Source organism: Leptopilina heterotoma, unplaced genomic scaffold (assembly GCF_015476425.1).
Source record: "Leptopilina heterotoma isolate Lh14 unplaced genomic scaffold, ASM1547642v1 Lhet_305, whole genome shotgun sequence".
Classification (NCBI taxonomy): Eukaryota; Metazoa; Arthropoda; class Insecta; order Hymenoptera; family Figitidae; genus Leptopilina; species Leptopilina heterotoma.
The window spans coordinates 727667-753952 of NW_025111009.1; the positions used below are offsets into that span (position 1 = coordinate 727667).

At 21.1% G+C, this 26286-nt stretch overlaps 1 protein-coding gene across 2 annotated transcripts in view; it reads left to right on the forward strand.

Moving 5' to 3' along the window:
- LOC122504579 (metabotropic glutamate receptor 7-like) overlaps positions 1 to 26286 on the forward strand; it is a 330791-nt gene that overhangs the window by 243901 nt on the left and 60604 nt on the right. For both annotated transcript variants that reach the window (XM_043615752.1, XM_043615753.1), the window contains exon 7: positions 23549 to 23703. In XM_043615752.1, coding sequence (XP_043471687.1) covers positions 23549 to 23703 — 155 coding nt within the window. The remainder of the gene's footprint in view (positions 1 to 23548; positions 23704 to 26286) is intronic.

Consider the following 26286-nt stretch of genomic DNA (forward strand, 5'->3'; position numbering starts at 1 on the left):
AATCGTGAAAAAAATCGTGAAAAAAATCATGAAAAAAATCCTGAAAAGAATCCTGAAAAAATCCTGAAAAAAATCATGAAAATAATCCTGAAAAAAATCATGAAAAAAATCATGAAAAAAATCCTGATAAAAATCCTGAAAAAAATCGTGAAAAAAATCGTGAAAAAAATCATGAAAAAAATCCTGAAAAGAATCCTGAAAAAAATCCTGAAAAAAATCATGAAAATAATCCTGAAAAAAATCATGAAAAAAATCATGAAAAAAATCCTGATAAAAATCCTGAAAAAAATCGTGAAAAAAATCGTGAAAAAAATCATGAAAAAAATCCTGAAAAGAATCCTGAAAAAAATCTTGAAAAAAATCATGAAAAAAATCGTGAAAAAAATCATGAAAAAAATCCTGATAAAAATCCTGAAAAAAATCATGAATAAATCCTGATAAAAATCCTAACAAAAATCATGAAAAAAATCCTTAAAAAAATTATGAGAAAAATCCTGAAAAAATCCTGAAAACAATCCTGAAAAAAATCCTGAAAAAAATCATGAAAAAAATCCTGAAAAGAATCCTGAAAAAAATCCTGAAAAAAATTATGAAAAAATCATGAAAAAAATCATGAAAAAAATCATGAAATAAATCCTGATAAAAATCCTGAAAAAAATCATGAAAAAAATCCTGAAAAAAATCATGAAAAAAATCCTGAAAAAAATCATGAAAAAAATCCTGATAAAAATCCTGAAAAAAATCATGAAAAAAATCATGAAAAAAATCCTGAAAAAAATCATTAAAAAATCCTGATAAAAATCCTGAAAAAAATCATGAAAAATATCCTGAAAAAAATCATGAAAAAAATCCTGAAAAAAATCATGAAAAAAATCCTGAAAAAAATCCTGAAAAAAATCATGAAAAAAATCCTTAAAAAAATTATGAGAAAAATCCTGAAAAAATCCTGAAAACAATCCTGAAAAAAATCCTGAAAAAAATCATGAAAAAAATCCTGAAAAGAATCCTGAAAAAAATCCTGAAAAAAATTATGAAAAAATCATGAAAAAAATCATGAAAAAAATCATGAAATAAATCCTGATAAAAATCCTGAAAAAAACCATGAAAAAAATCCTGAAAAAAATCATGAAAAAAATCCTGAAAAAAATTATGAAAAAAATCCTGATAAAAATCCTGAAAAAAATCCTGATAAAAATCCTGAAAAAAATCCTGAAAAAAATCATGAAAAAAAATCATGAAAAAAATCCTGAAAAAAATCATGAAAAAAATCCTGATAAAAATCCTGAAAAAAATCATGAAAAAAATCATGAAAAAAATCATGAAAAAAATCCTGATAAAAATCCTTAAAAAAATCATGAAAAAAATCATTAAAAAAATCCTGAAAAAAACCTGAAAAAACATGAAAAATATCATGAAAAAAATCCTGAAAAAAATCATGAAAAAAATCATGAAAAAATCCTGATAAAAATCCTGAAAAAAATCCTGAAAAATGCAAGAAAAAATTAGAAATTTAATTTTTAACCATTTTTTCCTTTATTTTTTTAATTAAATTTCTCCATTCTCTTTACCTCAAGTTTTTTTATTAATCTTCATTAATAATTAGAGAAATATTGCTGATTATTAAATGGAAAATATGCAGAAATAATCCAGAAAAAAATAAACAATAATATGTACGATAAATAAAATAATTTAATTTCTTTTATCATTTTCTCTTTACTTTTCTATTAAAATTCTGCATCCTCTTTCTATAAATTTATTATTATTATTTTTATTTATTAACAATTAGGTAAATATTACTAACTATTAAATAAAAAGAAAACAGAAAAAATGCAGAATAAATTACAGAAAAAGATACTGAAAAATGTAGTAAATAATACAGTGAAAAATCTTAAAAAAAATCATGAAAAAAATCCTTAAAAAAATTATGAGAAAAATCCTAAAAAAATCCTGAAAAAAATCATGAAAAAAATCCTGAAAACAATCCTGAAAAAAATCCTGAAAAAAATCATGAAAAAAATCCTGAAAAGAATCCTGAAAAAAATCATGAAAAAAATCATGATAAAAATCCTGAAAAAAATCGTGAAAAAAATCCTGAAAAAAATCATGAAAAAAATCATGAAAAAAATCCTGATAAAAATCCTGAAAAAAATCGTGAAAAAAATCATGAAAAAAATCCTGAAAAGAATCCTGAAAAAAATCCTGAAAAAAATCATGAAAATAATCCTGAAAAAAATCATGAAAAAAATCATGAAAAAAATCCTGATAAAAATCCTGAAAAAAATCGTGAAAAAAATCGTGAAAAAAATCATGAAAAAAATCCTGAAAAGAATCCTGAAAAAAATCTTGAAAAAAATCATGAAAAAAATCGTGAAAAAAATCATGAAAAAAATCCTGATAAAAATCCTGAAAAAAATCATGAATAAATCCTGATAAAAATCCTGAAAAAATCATGAAAAATATCATGAAAAAAATCCTGAAAAGAATCCTTAAAAAAAATCCTGAAAAAAATCACGAAAAAAATCCTGAAAAAAATCATGAAAAAAATCCTGATAAAAATCCTGAAAAAAATAATGAAAAAAACCCTGAAAAAAATCCTGATAAAAATCCTGAAAAAAATCCTGAAAAAAATCATGAAAAAAATCCTGAAAAAAATCATGAAAAAAATCATGAAAAAAATCCTGATAAAAATCCTAAAAAAAATCATGAAAAAAATCATTAAAAAAATCCTGAAAAAAACCTGAAAAAACATGAAAAATATCAAGAAAAAAATCCTGAAAAAAATCATGAAAAAAATCATGAAAAAAATCCTGATAAAAATCCTGAAAAAAATCCTGAAAAATGCAAGAAAAAATTAGAAATTTTATTTTTAACCATTTTTTCCTTTATTTTTTTAATTAAATTTCTCCATTCTCTTTACCTCAAGTTTTTTTATTAATCTTCATTAATAATTAGAGAAATATTGCTGATTATTAAATGGAAAAAATGCAGAAATAATCCAGAAAAAAATAAATAATAATATGTACGATATATAAAATAATTTAATTTCTTTTATCATTTTCTCTTTACTTTTCTATTAAAATTCTGCATCCTCTTTCTATAAATTTATTATTATTATTATTATTTATTAACAATTAGGGAAATATTACTAACTATTAAATAAAAAGAAAACAGAAAAAATGCAGAATAAATTACAGAAAAAGATACTGAAAAATGTAGTAAATAATACAGTGAAAAATCCTAAAAAAAATCATGAAAAAAATCCTTAAAAAAATTATGAGAAAAATCCTTAAAAAATTCTGAAAAAAATCATGAAAAAAATCCTGAAAACAATCCTGAAAAAAATCCTGAAAAAAATCATGAAAAAAATCCTGAAAAGAATCCTGAAAAAAATCATGAAAAAAATCCTGATAAAAATCCTGAAAAAAATCGTGAAAAAAATCCTGAAAAAAATCATGAAAAAAATCATGAAAAAAAATCCTGATAAAAATCCTGAAAAAAATCGTGAAAAAAATCATGAAAAAAATCCTGATAAAAATCCTGAAAATAATCGTGAAAAAAATCCTGAAAAAAATCATGAAAAAAATCATGAAAAAAAATCCTGATAAAAATCCTGAAAAAAATCGTGAAAAAAATCCTGAAAAAAATCCTGAAAAAAATCCTGAAAAGAATCCTGAAAAAAATCCTGAAAAAAATCATGAAAATAATCCTGAAAAAAATCATGAAAAAAATTATGAAAAAAAACCTGATAAAAATCCTGAAAAAAATCGTGAAAAAAAATCGTGAAAAAAATCATGAAAAAAATCCTGAAAAGAATCCTGAAAAAAATCTTGAAAAAAATCATGAAAAAAATCATGAAAAAAATCCTGATAAAAATCCTGAAAAAAATCATGAAAAAAATCGTGAAAAAAATCATGAAAAAAATCCTGATAAAAATCCTGAAAAAAATCATGAATAAATCCTGATAAAAATCCTGAAAAAATCATGAAAAATATCAGGAAAAAAATCCTGAAAAGAATCTTTAAAAAAAAATCCTGAAAAAAATCACGAAAAAAAATCCTGAAAAAAATCATGAAAAAAATCCTGATAAAAATCCTGAAAAAAAATCATGAAAAAAACCCTGAAAAAAATCCTGATAAAAATCCTGAAAAAAATCGTGAAAAAAATCATGAAAAAAATCCTGAAAGAATCCTGAAAAAAAATCCTGAAAAAAATCATGAAAAAAATCCTGATAAAAATCCTGAAAAAAATCCTGATAAAAATCGTGAAAAAAAATCGTGAAAAAAATCCTGATAAAAATCCTGAAATAAATCCTGAAAAAAATCCTGATAATAATCCTGAAAAAAAATCATGAAAAAAATCTTTAAAAGTATCCTGAAAAAAATCATGAAAAAAATCCTGATAAAAATCCTGATAAAAATCCTGAAAAAAATCCTTAAAAAATCCTAAAAAAAATCATGAAAAAAATCATGAAAAAAATCCTGATAAAAATTAGATAAAAATTAGATAAAAATCCAGAAGAAAATGCTGAAACAATTTGCTAAAAAAAGCTAAAAAATGTAGAAAAATTTAAAGACAATTACAGAAAAAAGGCTAGAAACGAATGAAGAAGAAAATACAAAAAAACAAACCAAATTTAAATTTTTACCATTTTTTCCTTTATTTTTCAATTAAATTTCTCCATTCTTTTTCCCTCAAGTTTTTTATTAATCTTCATTAATAATTAGAGAAATATTGCTGATTATTAAATGGAAAAAATGCAGAAATAATCCAGAAAAAAATAAACAATAATATGTACGATAAATAAAATAATTTAATTTCTTTTATCATTTTCTCTTTACTTTTCTATTAAAATTCTGCATCCTCTTTCTATAAATTTTTTATTATTATTTATTAACAGTTAGGGAAATATTACTAACTATTAAATAAAAAGAAAACAGAAAAAATGCAGAATAAATTACAGAAAAAGATACTGAAGAATGTAGTAAATAATACAGTGAAAAATCCTAAAAAAAATCATAAAAAAAACCTGAAAAAATCCTGGAAAAAATCCTGATAATAATCCTAAAAAAATCCTAAAAAAATCCTGAAAAAAATCATGAAAAAAATCCTGAAAAAAATCATGAAAAAAATCCTGAAAAAAATCCTGATAAAAATCCTGATAAAAATCCTGAAAAAAATCGTGAAAAAAATCGTGAAAAAAATCATGAAAAAAATCCTGAAAAGAATCCTGAAAAAAATCCTGAAAAAAATCATGAAAATAATCCTGAAAAAAATCATGAAAAAAATCATGAAAAAAATCCTGATAAAAATCCTGAAAAAAATCGTGAAAAAAATCATGAAAAAAATCATGAAAAAAATCATGAAATAAATCCTGATAAAAATCCTGAAAAGAATCCTTAAAAAAAATCCTGAAAAAAATCACGAAAAAAATCCTGAAAAAAATCATGAAAAAAATCCTGATAAAAATCCTGAAAAAAATCATGAAAAAAACCCTGAAAAAAATCCTGATAAAAATCCTGAAAAAAATCCTGAAAAAAATCATGAAAAAAATCCTGATAAAAATCCTGAAAAAAATCATGAAAAAAAATCCTGAAAAAAATCATGAAAAAAATCATGAAAAAAACCTGATAAAAATCCTGAAAAAAATCGTGAAAAAAATCGTGAAAAAAATCATGAAAAAAATCCTGAAAAGAATCCTGAAAAAAATCTTGAAAAAAATCATGAAAAAAATCGTGAAAAAAATCATGAAAAAAATCCTGATAAAAATCCTGAAAAAAATCGTGAAAAAAATCGTGAAAAAAATCATGAAAAAAATCCTGAAAAGAATCCTGAAAAAAATCATGAAAAAAATCATGAAAAAAATCCTGATAAAAATTAGATAAAAATTAGATAAAAATCCAGAAGAAAATGCTGAAACAATTTGCTAAAAAAAGCTAAAAAATGTAGAAAAATTTAAAGACAATTACAGAAAAAAGGCTAGAAACGAATGAAGAAGAAAATACAAAAAAACAAACCAAATTTAAATTTTTACCATTTTTTCCTTTATTTTTCAATTAAATTTCTCCATTCTTTTTCCCTCAAGTTTTTTATTAATCTTCATTAATAATTAGAGAAATATTGCTGATTATTAAATGGAAAAAATGCAGAAATAATCCAGAAAAAAATAAACAATAATATGTACGATAAATAAAATAATTTAATTTCTTTTATCATTTTCTCTTTACTTTTCTATTAAAATTCTGCATCCTCTTTCTATAAATTTTTTATTATTATTTATTAACAGTTAGGGAAATATTACTAACTATTAAATAAAAAGAAAACAGAAAAAATGCAGAATAAATTACAGAAAAAGATACTGAAGAATGTAGTAAATAATACAGTGAAAAATCCTAAAAAAAATCATAAAAAAAACCTGAAAAAATCCTGGAAAAAATCCTGATAATAATCCTAAAAAAATCCTAAAAAAATCCTGAAAAAAATCATGAAAAAAATCCTGAAAAAAATCATGAAAAAAATCCTGAAAAAAATCCTGATAAAAATCCTGATAAAAATCCTGAAAAAAATCGTGAAAAAAATCGTGAAAAAAATCATGAAAAAAATCCTGAAAAGAATCCTGAAAAAAATCCTGAAAAAAATCATGAAAATAATCCTGAAAAAAATCATGAAAAAAATCATGAAAAAATCCTGATAAAAATCCTGAAAAAAATCGTGAAAAAAATCATGAAAAAAATCATGAAAAAAATCATGAAATAAATCCTGATAAAAATCCTGAAAAGAATCCTTAAAAAAAATCCTGAAAAAAATCACGAAAAAAATCCTGAAAAAAATCATGAAAAAAATCCTGATAAAAATCCTGAAAAAAATCATGAAAAAAACCCTGAAAAAAATCCTGATAAAAATCCTGAAAAAAATCCTGAAAAAAATCATGAAAAAAATCCTGATAAAAATCCTGAAAAAAATCATGAAAAAAATCCTGAAAAAAATCATGAAAAAAATCATGAAAAAAATCCTGATAAAAATCCTGAAAAAAATCGTGAAAAAAATCGTGAAAAAAATCATGAAAAAAATCCTGAAAAGAATCCTGAAAAAAATCTTGAAAAAAATCATGAAAAAAATCGTGAAAAAAATCATGAAAAAAATCCTGATAAAAATCCTGAAAAAAATCATGAATAAATCCTGATAAAAATCCTGAAAAAATCATGAAAAATATCATGAAAAAAATCCTGAAAAGAATCCTTAAAAAAAATCCTGAAAAAAATCACGAAAAAAATCCTGAAAAAAATCATGAAAAAAATCCTGATAAAAATCCTGAAAAAAATCATGAAAAAAACCCTGAAAAAAATCCTGATAAAAATCCTGAAAAAAATCCTGAAAAAAATCATGAAAAAAATCCTGATAAAAATCCTGAAAAAAATCATGAAAAAAATCCTGAAAAAAATCATGAAAAAAATCATGAAAAAAATCCTGATAAAAATCCTTAAAAAAATCATGAAAAAAATCATTAAAAAAATCCTGAAAAAACCTGAAAAAACATGAAAAATATCATGAAAAAAATCCTGAAAAAAATCATGAAAAAAATCATGAAAAAATCCTGATAAAAATCCTGAAAAAAATCCTGAAAAATGCAAGAAAAAATTAGAAATTTAATTTTTAACCATTTTTTCCTTTATTTTTTTAATTAAATTTCTCCATTCTCTTTACCTCAAGTTTTTTTTATTAATCTTCATTAATAATTAGAGAAATATTGCTGATTATTAAATGGAAAAAATGCAGAAATAATCCAGAAAAAAATAAATAATAATATGTACGATATATAAAATAATTTAATTTCTTTTATCATTTTCTCTTTACTTTTCTATTAAAATTCTGCATCCTCTTTCTATAAATTTATTATTATTATTATTATTTATTAACAATTAGGGAAATATTACTAACTATTAAATAAAAAGAAAACAGAAAAAATGCAGAATAAATTACAGAAAAAGATACTGAAAAATGTAGTAAATAATACAGTGAAAAATCCTAAAAAAAATCATGAAAAAAATCCTTAAAAAAATTATGAGAAAAATCCTTAAAAAATTCTGAAAAAAATCATGAAATAAATCCTGAAAACAATCCTGAAAAAAATCCTGAAAAAAATCATGAAAAAAATCCTGAAAAGAATCCTGAAAAAAATCATGAAAAAAATCCTGATAAAAATCCTGAAAAAATCCTAAAAAAAATCATGAAAAAAATCATGAAAAAAATCATGAAAAAAATCCTGATAAAAATCCTGAAAAAAATCGTGAAAAAAATCATGAAAAAAATCCTGATAAAAATCCTGAAAAAAATCGTGAAAAAAATCCTGAAAAAAATCATAAAAAAAATCATGAAAAAAATCCTGATAAAAATCCTGAAAAAAATCGTGAAAAAAATCGTGAAAAAAATCATGAAAAAAATCCTGAAAAGAATCCTGAAAAAAATCCTGAAAAAAATCATGAAAATAATCCTGAAAAAAATCATGAAAAAAATCATGAAAAAAATCCTGATAAAAATCCTGAAAAAAATCGTGAAAAAAATCGTGAAAAAAATCATGAAAAAAATCCTGAAAAGAATCCTGAAAAAAATCTTGAAAAAAATCATGAAAAAAATCATGAAAAAAATCCTGATAAAAATCCTGAAAAAAATCATGAAAAAAATCGTGAAAAAAATCATGAAAAAAATCCTGATAAAAATCCTGAAAAAAATCATGAATAAATCCTGATAAAAATCCTGAAAAAATCATGAAAAATATCATGAAAAAAATCCTGAAAAAAATCATGAAAAAAATCATGAAAAAAATCCTGATAAAAATCCTGAAAAAAATCCTGAAAAATGCAAGAAAAAATTAGAAATTTAATTTTTAACCATTTTTTCCTTTATTTTTTTAATTAAATTTCTCCATTCTCTTTACCTCAAGTTTTTTATTAATCTTCATTAATAATTAGAGAAATATTGCTGATTATTAAATGGAAAAAATGCAGAAATAATCCAGAAAAAAATAAACAATAATATGTACAATAAATAAAATAATTTAATTTCTTTTATCATTTTCTCTTTACTTTACTATTAAAATTCTGCATCCTCTTTCTATAAATTTATTATTATTATTATTATTTATTAACAATTAGGGAAATATTACTAACTATTAAATAAAAAGAAAACAGAAAAAATGCAGAATAAATTACAGAAAAAGATACTGAAAAATGTAGTAAATAATACAGTGAAAAATCTTAAAAAAAATCATGAAAAAAATCCTTAAAAAAATTATGAGAAAAATCCTAAAAAAATCCTGAAAAAAATCATGAAAAAAATCCTGAAAACAATCCTGAAAAAAATCCTGAAAAAAATCATGAAAAAAATCCTGAAAAGAATCCTGAAAAAAATCATGAAAAAAATCATGATAAAAATCCTGAAAAAAATCGTGAAAAAAATCCTGAAAAAAATCATGAAAAAAATCATGAAAAAAATCCTGATAAAAATCCTGAAAAAAATCGTGAAAAAAATCGTGAAAAAAATCATGAAAAAAATCCTGAAAAGAATCCTGAAAAAAATCCTGAAAAAAATCATGAAAATAATCCTGAAAAAAATCATGAAAAAAATCATGAAAAAAATCCTGATAAAAATCCTGAAAAAAATCGTGAAAAAAATCGTGAAAAAAATCATGAAAAAAATCCTGAAAAGAATCCTGAAAAAAATCCTGAAAAAAATCATGAAAATAATCCTGAAAAAAATCATGAAAAAAATCATGAAAAAAATCCTGATAAAAATCCTGAAAAAAATCGTGAAAAAAATCGTGAAAAAAATCATGAAAAAAATCCTGAAAAGAATCCTGAAAAAAATCTTGAAAAAAATCATGAAAAAAATCGTGAAAAAAATCATGAAAAAAATCCTGATAAAAATCCTGAAAAAAATCATGAATAAATCCTGATAAAAATCCTAACAAAAATCATGAAAAAAATCCTTAAAAAAATTATGAGAAAAATCCTGAAAAAATCCTGAAAACAATCCTGAAAAAAATCCTGAAAAAAATCATGAAAAAAATCCTGAAAAGAATCCTGAAAAAAATCCTGAAAAAAATTATGAAAAAATCATGAAAAAAATCATGAAAAAAATCATGAAATAAATCCTGATAAAAATCCTGAAAAAAATCATGAAAAAAATCCTGAAAAAAATCATGAAAAAAATCCTGAAAAAAATCATGAAAAAAATCCTGATAAAAATCCTGAAAAAAATCATGAAAAAAATCATGAAAAAAATCCTGAAAAAAATCATTAAAAAATCCTGATAAAAATCCTGAAAAAAATCATGAAAAAAATCCTGAAAAAAATCATGAAAAAAATCCTGAAAAAAATCATGAAAAAAATCCTGAAAAAAATCCTGAAAAAAATCATGAAAAAAATCCTTAAAAAATTATGAGAAAAATCCTGAAAAAATCCTGAAAACAATCCTGAAAAAAATCCTGAAAAAAATCATGAAAAAAATCCTGAAAAGAATCCTGAAAAAAATCCTGAAAAAAATTATGAAAAAATCATGAAAAAAATCATGAAAAAAATCATGAAATAAATCCTGATAAAAATCCTGAAAAAAACCATGAAAAAAATCCTGAAAAAAATCATGAAAAAAATCCTGAAAAAAATTATGAAAAAAATCCTGATAAAAATCCTGAAAAAAATCCTGATAAAAATCCTGAAAAAAATCCTGAAAAAAATCATGAAAAAAATCATGAAAAAAATCCTGAAAAAAATCATGAAAAAAATCCTGATAAAAATCCTGAAAAAAATCATGAAAAAAATCATGAAAAAAATCATGAAAAAAATCCTGATAAAAATCCTTAAAAAAATCATGAAAAAAATCATTAAAAAAATCCTGAAAAAAACCTGAAAAAACATGAAAAATATCATGAAAAAAATCCTGAAAAAAATCATGAAAAAAATCATGAAAAAATCCTGATAAAAATCCTGAAAAAAATCCTGAAAAATGCAAGAAAAAATTAGAAATTTAATTTTTAACCATTTTTTCCTTTATTTTTTTAATTAAATTTCTCCATTCTCTTTACCTCAAGTTTTTTTATTAATCTTCATTAATAATTAGAGAAATATTGCTGATTATTAAATGGAAAATATGCAGAAATAATCCAGAAAAAAATAAACAATAATATGTACGATAAATAAAATAATTTAATTTCTTTTATCATTTTCTCTTTACTTTTCTATTAAAATTCTGCATCCTCTTTCTATAAATTTATTATTATTATTTTTATTTATTAACAATTAGGTAAATATTACTAACTATTAAATAAAAAGAAAACAGAAAAAATGCAGAATAAATTACAGAAAAAGATACTGAAAAATGTAGTAAATAATACAGTGAAAAATCTTAAAAAAAATCATGAAAAAAATCCTTAAAAAAATTATGAGAAAAATCCTAAAAAAATCCTGAAAAAAATCATGAAAAAAATCCTGAAAACAATCCTGAAAAAAATCCTGAAAAAAATCATGAAAAAAATCCTGAAAAGAATCCTGAAAAAAATCATGAAAAAAATCATGATAAAAATCCTGAAAAAAATCGTGAAAAAAATCCTGAAAAAAATCATGAAAAAAATCATGAAAAAAATCCTGATAAAAATCCTGAAAAAAATCGTGAAAAAAATCATGAAAAAAATCCTGAAAAGAATCCTGAAAAAAATCCTGAAAAAAAATCATGAAATAATCCTGAAAAAAATCATGAAAAAAATCATGAAAAAAATCCTGATAAAAATCCTGAAAAAAATCGTGAAAAAAATCGTGAAAAAAATCATGAAAAAAATCCTGAAAAGAATCCTGAAAAAAATCTTGAAAAAAATCATGAAAAAAATCGTGAAAAAAATCATGAAAAAAATCCTGATAAAAATCCTGAAAAAAAATCATGAATAAATCCTGATAAAAATCCTGAAAAAATCATGAAAAATATCATGAAAAAAATCCTGAAAAGAATCCTTAAAAAAAATCCTGAAAAAAATCACGAAAAAAATCCTGAAAAAAAATCATGAAAAAAATCCTGATAAAAATCCTGAAAAAAATAATGAAAAAAACCCTGAAAAAAATCCTGATAAAAATCCTGAAAAAAATCCTGAAAAAAAATCATGAAAAAAATCCTGAAAAAAATCATGAAAAAAAATCATGAAAAAAATCCTGATAAAAATCCTAAAAAAAATCATGAAAAAAATCATTAAAAAAATCCTGAAAAAAACCTGAAAAAACATGAAAAATATCATGAAAAAAATCCTGAAAAAAATCATGAAAAAAATCATGAAAAAAATCCTGATAAAAATCCTGAAAAAAATCCTGAAAAATGCAAGAAAAAATTAGAAATTTTATTTTTAACCATTTTTTCCTTTATTTTTTTAATTAAATTTCTCCATTCTCTTTACCTCAAGTTTTTTTATTAATCTTCATTAATAATTAGAGAAATATTGCTGATTATTAAATGGAAAAAATGCAGAAATAATCCAGAAAAAAATAAATAATAATATGTACGATATATAAAATAATTTAATTTCTTTTATCATTTTCTCTTTACTTTTCTATTAAAATTCTGCATCCTCTTTCTATAAATTTATTATTATTATTATTATTTATTAACAATTAGGGAAATATTACTAACTATTAAATAAAAGAAAACAGAAAAAATGCAGAATAAATTACAGAAAAAGATACTGAAAAATGTAGTAAATAATACAGTGAAAAATCCTAAAAAAAATCATGAAAAAAATCCTTAAAAAAATTATGAGAAAAATCCTTAAAAAATTCTGAAAAAAATCATGAAAAAAATCCTGAAAACAATCCTGAAAAAAATCCTGAAAAAAATCATGAAAAAAATCCTGAAAAGAATCCTGAAAAAAATCATGAAAAAAATCCTGATAAAAATCCTGAAAAAAATCGTGAAAAAAATCCTGAAAAAAATCATGAAAAAAAATCATGAAAAAATCCTGATAAAAATCCTGAAAAAAAATCGTGAAAAAAATCATGAAAAAAATCCTGATAAAAATCCTGAAAATAATCGTGAAAAAAATCCTGAAAAAAATCATGAAAAAAATCATGAAAAAAATCCTGATAAAAATCCTGAAAAAAATCGTGAAAAAAATCCTGAAAAAAATCCTGAAAAAAATCCTGAAAAGAATCCTGAAAAAAATCCTGAAAAAAATCATGAAAATAATCCTGAAAAAAATCATGAAAAAAATTATGAAAAAAAACCTGATAAAAATCCTGAAAAAAATCGTGAAAAAAATCGTGAAAAAAATCATGAAAAAAATCCTGAAAAGAATCCTGAAAAAAATCTTGAAAAAAATCATGAAAAAAATCATGAAAAAAATCCTGATAAAAATCCTGAAAAAAATCATGAAAAAAATCGTGAAAAAAATCATGAAAAAAATCCTGATAAAAATCCTGAAAAAAATCATGAATAAATCCTGATAAAAATCCTGAAAAAATCATGAAAAATATCAGGAAAAAAATCCTGAAAAGAATCTTTAAAAAAAAATCCTGAAAAAAATCACGAAAAAAATCCTGAAAAAAATCATGAAAAAAATCCTGATAAAAATCCTGAAAAAAATCATGAAAAAAACCCTGAAAAAAATCCTGATAAAAATCCTGAAAAAAATCGTGAAAAAAATCATGAAAAAAATCCTGAAAAGAATCCTGAAAAAAATCCTGAAAAAAATCATGAAAAAAATCCTGATAAAAATCCTGAAAAAAATCCTGATAAAAATCGTGAAAAAAATCGTGAAAAAAATCCTGATAAAAATCCTGAAATAAATCCTGAAAAAAATCCTGATAATAATCCTGAAAAAAATCATGAAAAAAATCTTTAAAAATATCCTGAAAAAAATCATGAAAAAAATCCTGATAAAAATCCTGATAAAAATCCTGAAAAAAATCCTTAAAAAATCCTAAAAAAAATCATGAAAAAAATCATGAAAAAAATCCTGATAAAAATTAGATAAAAATTAGATAAAAATCCAGAAGAAAATGCTGAAACAATTTGCTAAAAAAAGCTAAAAAATGTAGAAAAATTTAAAGACAATTACAGAAAAAAGGCTAGAAACGAATGAAGAAGAAAATACAAAAAAACAAACCAAATTTAAATTTTTACCATTTTTTCCTTTATTTTTCAATTAAATTTCTCCATTCTTTTTCCCTCAAGTTTTTTATTAATCTTCATTAATAATTAGAGAAATATTGCTGATTATTAAATGGAAAAAATGCAGAAATAATCCAGAAAAAAATAAACAATAATATGTACGATAAATAAAATAATTTAATTTCTTTTATCATTTTCTCTTTACTTTTCTATTAAAATTCTGCATCCTCTTTCTATAAATTTTTATTATTATTTATTAACAGTTAGGGAAATATTACTAACTATTAAATAAAAAGAAAACAGAAAAAATGCAGAATAAATTACAGAAAAAGATACTGAAGAATGTAGTAAATAATACAGTGAAAAATCCTAAAAAAAATCATAAAAAAAACCTGAAAAAATCCTGGAAAAAATCCTGATAATAATCCTAAAAAAATCCTAAAAAAATCCTGAAAAAAATCATGAAAAAAATCCTGAAAAAAATCATGAAAAAAATCCTGAAAAAAATCCTGATAAAAATCCTAAAAAAAATCGTGAAAAAAATCATGAAAAAAATCCTGAAAAGAATCCTGAAAAAAATCCTAAAAAAAATCATGAAAAAAATCCTGATAAAAATCCTGAAAAAAATCATGAAAAAAATCCTGAAAAAAATCATGAAAAAAATCCTGATAAAAATCCTGAAAAAAATCATGAAAAAAATCCTGAAAAAAATCATGAAAAAAATCCTGAAAAAAATCATGAAAAAAATCCTGAAAAAAATCCTGAAAAAAATCATGAAAAAAATCCTTAAAAAAATTATGAGAAAAATCCTGAAAAAATCCTGAAAACAATCCTGAAAAAAATCCTGAAAAAAATCATGAAAAAAATCCTGAAAAGAATCCTGAAAAAAATCCTGAAAAAAATTATGAAAAAATCATGAAAAAAATCATGAAAAAAATCATGAAATAAATCCTGATAAAAATCCTGAAAAAAACCATGAAAAAAATCCTGAAAAAAATCCTGAAAAAAATCCTGAAAAAAATTATGAAAAAAATCCTGATAAAAATCCTGAAAAAAATCCTGAAAAAAATCATGAAAAAAATCATGAAAAAAATCCTGAAAAAAATCATGAAAAAAATCCTGATAAAAATCCTGAAAAAAATCATGAAAAAAATCCTGAAAAAAATCATGAAAAAAATCATGAAAAAAATCCTGATAAAAATCCTTAAAAAAATCATGAAAAAAATCATTAAAAAAATCCTGAAAAAAACCTGAAAAAACATGAAAAATATCATGAAAAAAATCCTGAAAAAAATCATGAAAAAAATCATGAAAAAATCCTGATAAAAATCCTGAAAAAAATCCTGAAAAATGCAAGAAAAAATTAGAAATTTAATTTTTAACCATTTTTTCCTTTATTTTTTTAATTAAATTTCTCCATTCTCTTTACCTCAAGTTTTTTTATTAATCTTCATTAATAATTAGAGAAATATTGCTGATTATTAAATGGAAAATATGCAGAAATAATCCAGAAAAAAATAAACAATAATATGTACGATAAATAAAATAATTTAATTTCTTTTATCATTTTCTCTTTACTTTTCTATTAAAATTCTGCATCCTCTTTCTATAAATTTATTATTATTATTTTTATTTATTAACAATTAGGTAAATATTACTAACTATTAAATAAAAAGAAAACAGAAAAAATGCAGAATAAATTACAGAAAAAGATACTGAAAAATATAGTAAATAATACAGTGAAAAATCTTAAAAAAAATCATGAAAAAAATCCTTAAAAAAATTATGAGAAAAATCCTAAAAAAAATCCTGAAAAAAATCATGAAAAAAATCCTGAAAACAATCCTGAAAAAAATCCTGAAAAAAATCATGAAAAAAATCCTGAAAAGAATCCTAAAAAAAATCATGAAAAAAATCATGATAAAAATCCTGAAAAAAATCGTGAAAAAAATCCTGAAAAAAATCATGAAAAAAATCATGAAAAAAATCCTGATAAAAATCCTGAAAAAAATCGTGAAAAAAATCGTGAAAAAAATCATGAAAAAAATCCTGAAAAGAATCCTGAAAAAAATCCTGAAAAAAATCATGAAAATAATCCTGAAAAAAATCATGAAAAAAATCATGAAAAAAATCCTGATAAAAATCCTGAAAAAAATCGTGAAAAAAATCGTGAAAAAAATCATGAAAAAAATCCTGAAAAGAATCCTGAAAAAAATCTTGAAAAAAATCATGAAAAAAATCGTGAAAAAAATCATGAAAAAAATCCTGATAAAAATCCTGAAAAAAATCATGAATAAATCCTGAAAAGAATCCTGAAAAAAATCCTGAAAAAAATCATGAAAATAATCCTGAAAAAAATCATGAAAAAAATCATGAAAAAAATCCTGATAAAAATCCTGAAAAAAATCGTGAAAAAAATCGTGAAAAAAATCATGAAAAAAATCCTGAAAAGAATCCTGAAAAAAATCTTGAAAAAAATCATGAAAAAAATCATGAAAAAAATCCTGATAAAAATCCTGAAAAAAATCATGAAAAAAATCGTGAAAAAAATCATGAAAAAAATCCTGATAAAAATCCTGAAAAAAATCATGAATAAATCCTGATAAAAATCCTGAAAAAATCATGAAAAATATCATGAAAAAAATCCTGAAAAGAATCCTTAAAAAAAATCCTGAAAAAAATCACGAAAAAAATCCTGAAAAAAATCATGAAAAAAATCCTGTTAAAAATCCTGAAAAAAATCATGAAAAAAACCCTGAAAAAAATCCTGATAAAAATCCTGAAAAAAATCGTGAAAAAAATCATGAAAAAAATCCTGAAAAGAATCCTGAAAAAAATCCTGAAAAAAATCATGAAAAAAATCCTGATAAAAATCCTGAAAAAAATCCTGATAAAAATCGTGAAAAAAATCGTGAAAAAAATCCTGATAAAAATCCTGAAAAAAATCCTGAAAAAATCCTGATAATAATCCTGAAAAAAATCATGAAAAAAATCTTTAAAAAAATCCTGAAAAAGATCATGAAAAAAATCCTGATAAAAATCCTGAAAAAAATCCTTAAAAAATCCTAAAAAAATCATGAAAAAAATCATGAAAAAAATCCTGATAAAAATCCTGAAAAAAATCCTGATAAAAATAAGATAAAAATTAGATAAAAATCCAGAAGAAAATGCTGAAACGATTTGCTAAAAAAAGCTAAAAAATGTAGAAAAATTTAAAGACAATTACAGAAAAAAGCCTAGAAACGAATGAAGAAGAAAATACAAAAAAACAAACCAAATTTAAATTTTTACCATTTTTTCCTTTATTTTTCAATTAAATTTCTCCATTCTTTTTCCCTCAAGTTTTTTATTAATCTTCATTAATAATTAGAGAAATATTGCTGATTATTAAATGGAAAAAATGCAGAAATAATCCAGAAAAAAATAAACAATAATATGTACGATAAATAAAATAATTTAATTTCTTTTATCATTTTCTCTTTACTTTTCTATTAAAATTCTGCATCCTCTTTCTATAAATTTTTTATTATTATTTATTAACAGTTAGGGAAATATTACTAACTATTAAATAAAAAGAAAACAGAAAAAATGCAGAATAAATTACAGAAAAAGATACTGAAAAATGTAGTAAATAATACAGTGAAAAATCCTAAAAAAAATCATAAAAAAAACCTGAAAAAATCCTGGAAAAAATCCTGATAATAATCCTAAAAAAAATCCTAAAAAAAATCCTGAAAAAAATCATGAAAAAAATCCTGAAAAAAATCATGAAAAAAATCCTGAAAAAAATCCTGATAAAAATCCTGAAAAAAATCGTGAAAAAAATCATGAAAAAAATCCTGAAAAGAATCCTGAAAAAAATCATGAAAAAAATCCTGAAAAAAATCATGAAAAAAATCCTGATAAAAATCCTGAAAAAAATCATGAAAAAAATCATGAAAAAAATCCTGATAAAAATCCTAAAAAAAATCATGAAAAAAATCATTAAAAAAATCTTGAAAAAAACCTGAAAAAATCATGAAAAATATCCTGATAAAAATCCTGAAAAAAATCATGAAAAAAATCCTGATAAAAATCCTGAAAAAAATCATGAAAAAAATCATGAAAAAAATCCTGAAAAAAAACCTGAAAAAATCATAAAAAAAAATAATGAAAAAAATCCTGAAAAAAATCATGAAAAAAATCATGAAAAAAATCATGAAAAAAATCCTGATATAAATCCTGAAAAAAATCCTTAAAAAAATCCTGAAAAAAATCCTGAAAAAAATCCTGAAAAAAATCATGAAAAAAATCCTGATAAAAATCCTGAAAAAAATCATGAAAAAAATCCTGAAAAAAATCATGAAAAAAATCCTGATAAAAATCCTGATAAAAATCCTGAAAAAAATCATGAAAAAAATCATGAAAAAAATCATGAAAAAAATCCTGAAAAGAATCCTGAAAAAAATCCTGAAAAAAATCATGAAAATAATCCTGAAAAAAATCATGAAAAAAATCATGAAAAAAATCCTGATAAAAATCCTGAAAAAAATCGTGAAAAAAATCGTGAAAAAAATCATGAAAAAAATCCTGAAAAGAATCCTGAAAAAAATCATGAAAAAAATCATGAAAAAAATCCTGATAAAAATCCTGAAAAAAATCATGAAAAAAATCCTGATAAAAATCCTGAAAAAAATCATGAAAAAAATCCTGAAAAAAATCCTGGAAAAAATCCTGATAATAATCCTAAAAAAAATCCTAAAAAAAATCCTGAAAAAAATCATGAAAAAAATCCTGAAAAAAATCATGAAAAAAATCCTGAAAAAAATCCTGATAAAAATCCTGAAAAAAATCGTGAAAAAAATCATGAAAAAAATCCTGAAAAAAATCCTAAAAAAAATCATAAAAAAAACCTGAAAAAATCCTGGAAAAAATCCTGATAATAATCCTAAAAAAAATCCTAAAAAAAATCCTGAAAAAAATCATGAAAAAAATCCTGAAAAAAATCATGAAAAAAATCCTGAAAAAAATCATGAAAAAAATCCTGAAAAAAATCATGAAAAAAATCCTGAAAAAAATCCTGATAAAAATCCTGAAAAAAATCGTGAAAAAAATCATGAAAAAAATCCTGAAAAGAATCCTGAAAAAAATCCTGAAAAAAATCCTGATAAAAATCCTGAAAAAAATCGTGAAAAAAATCATGAAAAAAATCCTGAAAAGAATCCTGAAAAAAATCCTGAAAAAAATCATGAAAAAAATCCTGATAATAATCCTGAAAAAAATCCTGAAAAAAATCATGAAAAAAATCATGAAAAAAATCCTGAAAAAAATCATGAAAAAAATCCTGATAAAAATCCTGAAAAAAATCGTGAAAAAAATCATGAAAAAAATCCTGATAAAAATCCTGAAAAAAATCATGAATAAATCCTGATAAAAATCCTGAAAAAAATCGTGAAAAAAATCATGAAAAAAATCGTGAAAAAAATCCTGATAAAAATCCTGAAAAAAATCGTGAAAAAAATCCTGATAAAAATCCTGAAAAAAATCATGAAAAAAATCCTGATAAAAATCCTGAAAAAAATCGTGAAAAAAATCGTGAAAAAAATCATGAAAAAAATCCTGAAAAGAATCCTGAAAAAAATCCTGAAAAAAATCATGAAAAAAATCATGAAAAAAATCATGAAAAAAATCCTGATAAAAATCCTGAAAAAAATCATGAAAAAAATCGTGAAAAAAATCCTGATAAAAATCCTGAAAAAAATCATGAATAAATCCTGATAAAAATCCTGAAAAAATCATGAAAAATATCATGAAAAAAATCCTGAAAAGAATCCTGATAATAATCCTGAAAAAAATCCTGAAAAAAATCATGAAAAAAATCATGAAAAAAATCCTGAAAAAAATCCTGAAAAAAATCATGAAAAAAATCCTGATAAAAATCCTGAAAAAAATCATGAAAAAAATCATGAAAAAAATCATGAAAAAATCCTGAAAAAAATCTTAAAAAAACTCGTGAAAAAAATCCTGATAATAATCCTGAAAAAAATCCTGAAAAAAATCATGAAAAAAATCATGAAAAAAATCATGAAAAAAATCATGAAAAAAATCATGAAAAAAATCCTGAAAGTAATCCTGAAAAAAATCATGAAAAAAATCCTGATAAAAATCCTGAAAATAATCATGAAAAAAATCATGAAAAAAATCATGAAAAAAATCATGAAAAAAATCCTGATAAAAATCCTGAAAAAAATCGTGAAAAAAATCATGAAAAAAATCCTGATAAAAATCCTGAAAAAAATCATGAATAAATCCTGATAAAAATCCTGAAAAAAATCGTGAAAAAAATCATGAAAAAAATCGTGAAAAAAATCCTGATAATAATCCTGAAAAAAATCCTGAAAAAAATCATGAAAAAAATCATGAAAAAAATCCTGAAAAAAATCCTGAAAAAAATCATGAAAAAAATCCTGATAAAAATCCTGAAAAAAATCATGAAAAAAATCATGAAAAAAATCATGAAAAAATCCTGAAAAAAATCTTAAAAAAACTCGTGAAAAAAATCCTGATAATAATCCTGAAAAAAATCCTGAAAAAAATCATGAAAAAAATCATGAAAAAAATCATGAAAAAAATCATGAAAAAAATCATGAAAAAAATCCTGAAAGTAATCCTGAAAAAAATCATGAAAAAAATCCTGATAAAAATCCTGAAAATAATCATGAAAAAAATCATGAAAAAAATCATGAAAAAAATCATGATAAAAATCCTGAAAAAAATCCTGATAAAAATCATGAAAAATATCATGAAAAAAATCCTGAAAAGAATCCTGAAAAAAATCCTGAAGAAAATCATGAAAATAATCCTGAAAATAATCATGAAAAAAATCATGAAAAAAATCCTGAAAAAAATCCTGAAAAAAATCATGAAAAAAATCCTGATAAAAATCCTGATAAAAATCATGAAAAAAATCATGAAAAAAATGCTGATAAAAATTTTGACGTGAATTCTTTTATTCCATTTTTTACATTAATTCGTATTTTATTTCATGAATTTAAGTGAATTTATTTATTTGTCCACACTCATCTTTATTTATTTTCCAATACATCCTGTTTTATTTATTTTTTATTACGTCTTTAGCATTCTCTACATTCTTTTTTTATTTATTTTTTATTACTTTCTTTTTATTTATTTTTTTTAACTTTATTTCTTATTTATATTTTTTCTCTAGCTTACTTTATTCTTCACATTTCATTACTTTCTTTGTTACTTAATTTTCTTCGATTCAGATAAAAATGAGGAATATAAAATAAAAACAATTGAAAATTTCTGATTACGATCTATTTTTGTCAACGATTTGAAAAGTGCTTTAGTAGCATATTTCAATAAAATAAAAAATAAGAAAATTCCCAAGCTTGCACGAGGAGTTTCTTCAGTTGTAAGAAACCAATTGACTTATAAAAAGAAAAGAAAGAAAAGAGCCAAAGGGCAATACCGATTTGGAGATAAAGCAAAAGTAATTTTAAATTGAATTATAAATTTAAAATTTCATTCTCTATATTCTTTTACATTGTTCAGTGTACAGTTGAAAGATACAAAAATGATATTTCATTTTGTTTCTATATTTCAATTTTTTTTTAATTTTTCCTTTTTTTATTTTTGCTTTTCGAATGGTTAAAATAACTCAAGATGCACTACGAGGTACTTTTATCGATAATGAAAAGAAAGAGATTGAAAGATGGTAGGATGGAAAATCGAAAAATGCTGAGAGAGAAAGAGAGGAGAAAGAAAAACGAAAAGTTGACAAACTGAGAATTTTCAATTTCTGCTTTTAAGAATGAAAGCGAATTCCAAGCCTACGTATTATTTGTTACACTTTCTCAATTTTTCCGTGTCAATAATTTAACGTTGGGCTTTTTTTTCTTAAAATATTTTGTCATTAAAGAATTACTCAAAAAATTACACTTATAAAAGAATTACGTCAGAATAAAAAATCATCTTTCTACTTTTAAAAATAATTAGAATTATAAGAAGAAAATTAGAAAACAATAAAAGAAATTGCTTTCCAGCATACAATGAATGTTACTGTTCTAGAAAAAAAACGAAAATATTTAAGACTTTAGATTAGATACAATCTTGTCTGATTATAATCGACTTTTACTACTTGATAAACCATAAATTCTAGATTCTAGTATTAATACGATTGAAGTTCTGTTTGTCGGACTAAAATTGTTTTTACTGTAAAATTTTTATTGTTTATAAAAATAATTAAATGTTTGTGTAATTGGGATTTTGACGAGAATTTTTTTTAAATTTTGAACATAATTGATTTTTCTTTTCTTTTAAATAAATGAATTTCTGCAATTATTTGTAATTTCTCCAAAATTGAATGTTTTTAGTGTTTTCGACAAAAATTTTGATTAAAAATTTTTTAATTCTATTATTTTTAAAATTGCTAATTTTATTGTAAAAAGTAAGTAAGAATTTAGCGGCGCGCTTTGGCGTGCGATCTGTTGCTAGTAATAATAATAATAATATTAATAATAATAAAATAATTAATATTAATAGATAATAATTAATAATTATTATTAAATGTAAGCACATGATCTACAATATATATAATAAAAATCATGTAATATTATAAATGAGAAAATAAATTAAATAACTAGAAACAACTTTAATTACATTGAAAAAAAAAATTAAAATAAATAATTCGTTACAATAAAATTTAGTGTAATAATAATTAAAAGTTTATTTAAATTACAAGCGATTATTTTTTCTCGAGGCTTATCTCTGGAATTTAGTTTTAAAACTTTATTAATCACTTAATTGATTGCCTCTCGAGAGCATTTAATCCTTTCCCGACTTGTTGACGTGTTCTAAAACTATCCCTGAAAATACAGAGGAATTATTTGAGTTTTCCAAAATCAATTCTCGCACATTGATTTAAGAGTTGCTGTTTATTTTTTAAAATAAATACCTATATTTTAATATTATTTATTTTCTTATTTCTCTATATATAAATAGTCTAACAAAAAATATAATTATTATTAATAGTAGCACTATGAAGAATTTTTTTTTAAACAAGGGAAAATGAATATATTCTTAAAAATGACAGCAATTGAATATTAATTATTATATTTACTGTGAACTAATATTAATATTTATTATTTAAAATTTTGTTTCTCTGTTTATTCGTTTATTTACGTTTATTTAAACAAAAACCATTTATTGACTTGTAATTTTTATATTTATTAATAAATATTATAATAATGATGAATAATAAAATAGATAATAAAAAAAAAAATAACTAATAATAATTAATCGAAATAATCTTCATATTATAAAATCTAATATATTTCTAATTGAACAATTAATTTAGGATAAAAAAAACGTTATTATTTATTTCGAATTGGACTTTGTTTTGTTTCAGGAAATTGCTGCATGCTACAATAAAGGCCAATCGGACAGGTCATTTTATGTGGATTGGTAGTGATTCCTGGGGAGCTAAAGCACATCCTGTCAAAGAACAAGAATTCGCCGCAGAGGGAGCAATCACAATCTTACCTTTTAAAAATTCTCTCGAAGGTAAAACATTTTTTTTTTTTGTTTCGTCGTATTTTTAACAATAATTCAAATGAATTTTTATTTATTTTTCTTTGTATTTAATATTTCACTTTATTAATATTGTCATTATTGCCCTGATTTGTTAATAAATTAATTTATGTTTTATTTATTTCTTAAACAACAAAGAGCCTTTAAGTACAAAAAAATCTATAATTTTTTGAAGTTATTTTTAATAAACTAATATTTTTTTATTGTGCAAAAGAAGATAAGAAAAATTTTGTCAATCACGTTAAATATTGTATATAAACTTGTCTATTAGTTCGATTGAATTGACATCAGAAACTCATTACAAAGTTTCATCGTTAATGAATGAAAATTGAATCCATTTGAGCGAAATTAAATTCATTTTGTGTGTTTACGGGATTTTCGTTTCATTTCTATATTCTATTGGAAAAAAATTTCTTCTTCTTATTCATTATTTCCTTTTACTTACTAATAATTTTTTTTGTTTTATTTACCTTCTTTCTTTTGTTATTTGTTACTGGAATGTTTTATTCATTTCGAATTTTATTTTATTTTTCTTTACTTTCCTTATTTTTTTATTTTCTGTTATTTTTCATTTCATTTCATTATTTATTTTATTTTATATTTTTTGTTGTTTTTATTTTATATTTTATTTTATTTTATTTTTTCTACTTTTTATTTATTTTGATATACAAATGGATGATATTATTTTCATTTTACATTCATTTATAATTAATATATATTTTTTATTTTCTCATATCAATATTTTCTATGCGTTTCTTGATGAAAAACAATTTTTTTTTATAATTTACTTTATGAATAATATAATTTTATAGAATATTGATGTTCATTTTCTAATGGAACACGAGTATTTAATATTATATTTGCTTTATTAATTTATAATTTAAGTTTCTTGTTGAATTTTACACTGCTATTTATTTTTGAAAATTTTCTTTCTCTATTTACATTTAAAGGCCGAACCAAGTATATTCTTTATTAGCTTTTCAAAACTTTTTGAAATTCGCAAACAACGTTATTTACTTTCAGTGTCTGCAATAATCCCTTTTTTTCAACTCTTCCGAGAATAATAATCTATAATTATGTACATACGTGAAATAAATTTAAGTAAACTCGTGTAGAAAATAAAATTTGCTTCTCGACAGATAATAATAATATCGATAATATAGTAATAATACTAAATATAATAATAATGGAGTTTCTTTAATAATTTTAATTGAAATTTTTGAAAGCAATTGAATTTTATGAAGCAGAATTTTATTAAAAGTGAATTGAAAATAATTGAATTATTGCAAAGAATTTTACTATTTATAAAAATAATTGAAATGTTTTCAAGAATTTATTAAAATTTTAAGAAATAATTAAATTGTTATGAAAATTGTTATTGTTTCAAAAATAATAGAATTTCTAAGTATTTTATTAAAATTAAGTACCCATATTCAAAATAATTGAATTCATCAGAAGAATTTTATTATTTTTTGAAAATAATTGAATTCTTTCAATTTATTTGACGAATATATTTAAAAATTGCATTGAAAGTAATTTAATTTTAAATATAATTTTTTAAAAATATTTTGAGAAAAATTGAATTATTTTTAGAGAATTTTAAATTCTTGTTGAAATTAAATTTTATGGAAATTTTTGAAAATAATTAAATTCTCTCATGTAATTTTATTTAAATTTGATTAAAAATAATATAATTCCTGAAAAGAATTTTTTTATTTATATAAATAGTTGAATTGTTTTTCAATGAATTTATTAAAATTTTAGGAAATAATTGAAATTTATGGAAATAATTAAAAATATTTGAATTCATCCGAGGAATTCAATTTTTTTCAAAACAATTTTAATTGAAATAATTTTACTATTTATAAAATTAATTGAATTCTTGCCAAGAATTTTACTATCTATAAAAATAATTGAATTTTTTCGAAGGATTTATTAAAATTTTAGAAAAAAATTGAATTTTTTCAAATTGTGTTACAATTTTTTTTAAAAAATTGAATTCTTCCGAGGAATTCAATTAAAATTGTTTTGAAAATCATGGAATTTTTGTAAAGATTTTACTATTTAAAAAAATAAGTAAATTGTTTAGAAGGTTTTATTAAAATTTTAGAAAATAATTGAATTCTTTCGTGAAATTTTATTAATATTTTTAAAAATATGAACAGTAATAATTAATTTTGTACTTAAGTGAATTTTTTAAATTTTGATTATGAAATTATTAAAAAAATTTATATTTGAAAATAAATAATTTTGTAATTTGCATAACAATAATAAATTGAATATCACGTCCCGCGCAGAAAAAGTGAATGAATAAAAGAACATTCAAATTATTATAGTTAATTTTTCAATTAAAAATTATTTCCAAAAAAGAAAATAATTATTCAAAGGAGAATTAAAATATTGAAAATTGTATTTATTTTCAACGTTTTTTCAATTCTAAGTCCAAGATTTAACGTCCATTGCTTTGCCCCAGTTACTCTCTGTTAACTATTTTCTCCCCCCAGAGCGATATCTAACCAAACTGTCGTCCTTAGCGTAATTGAAAGTTTCACTTTG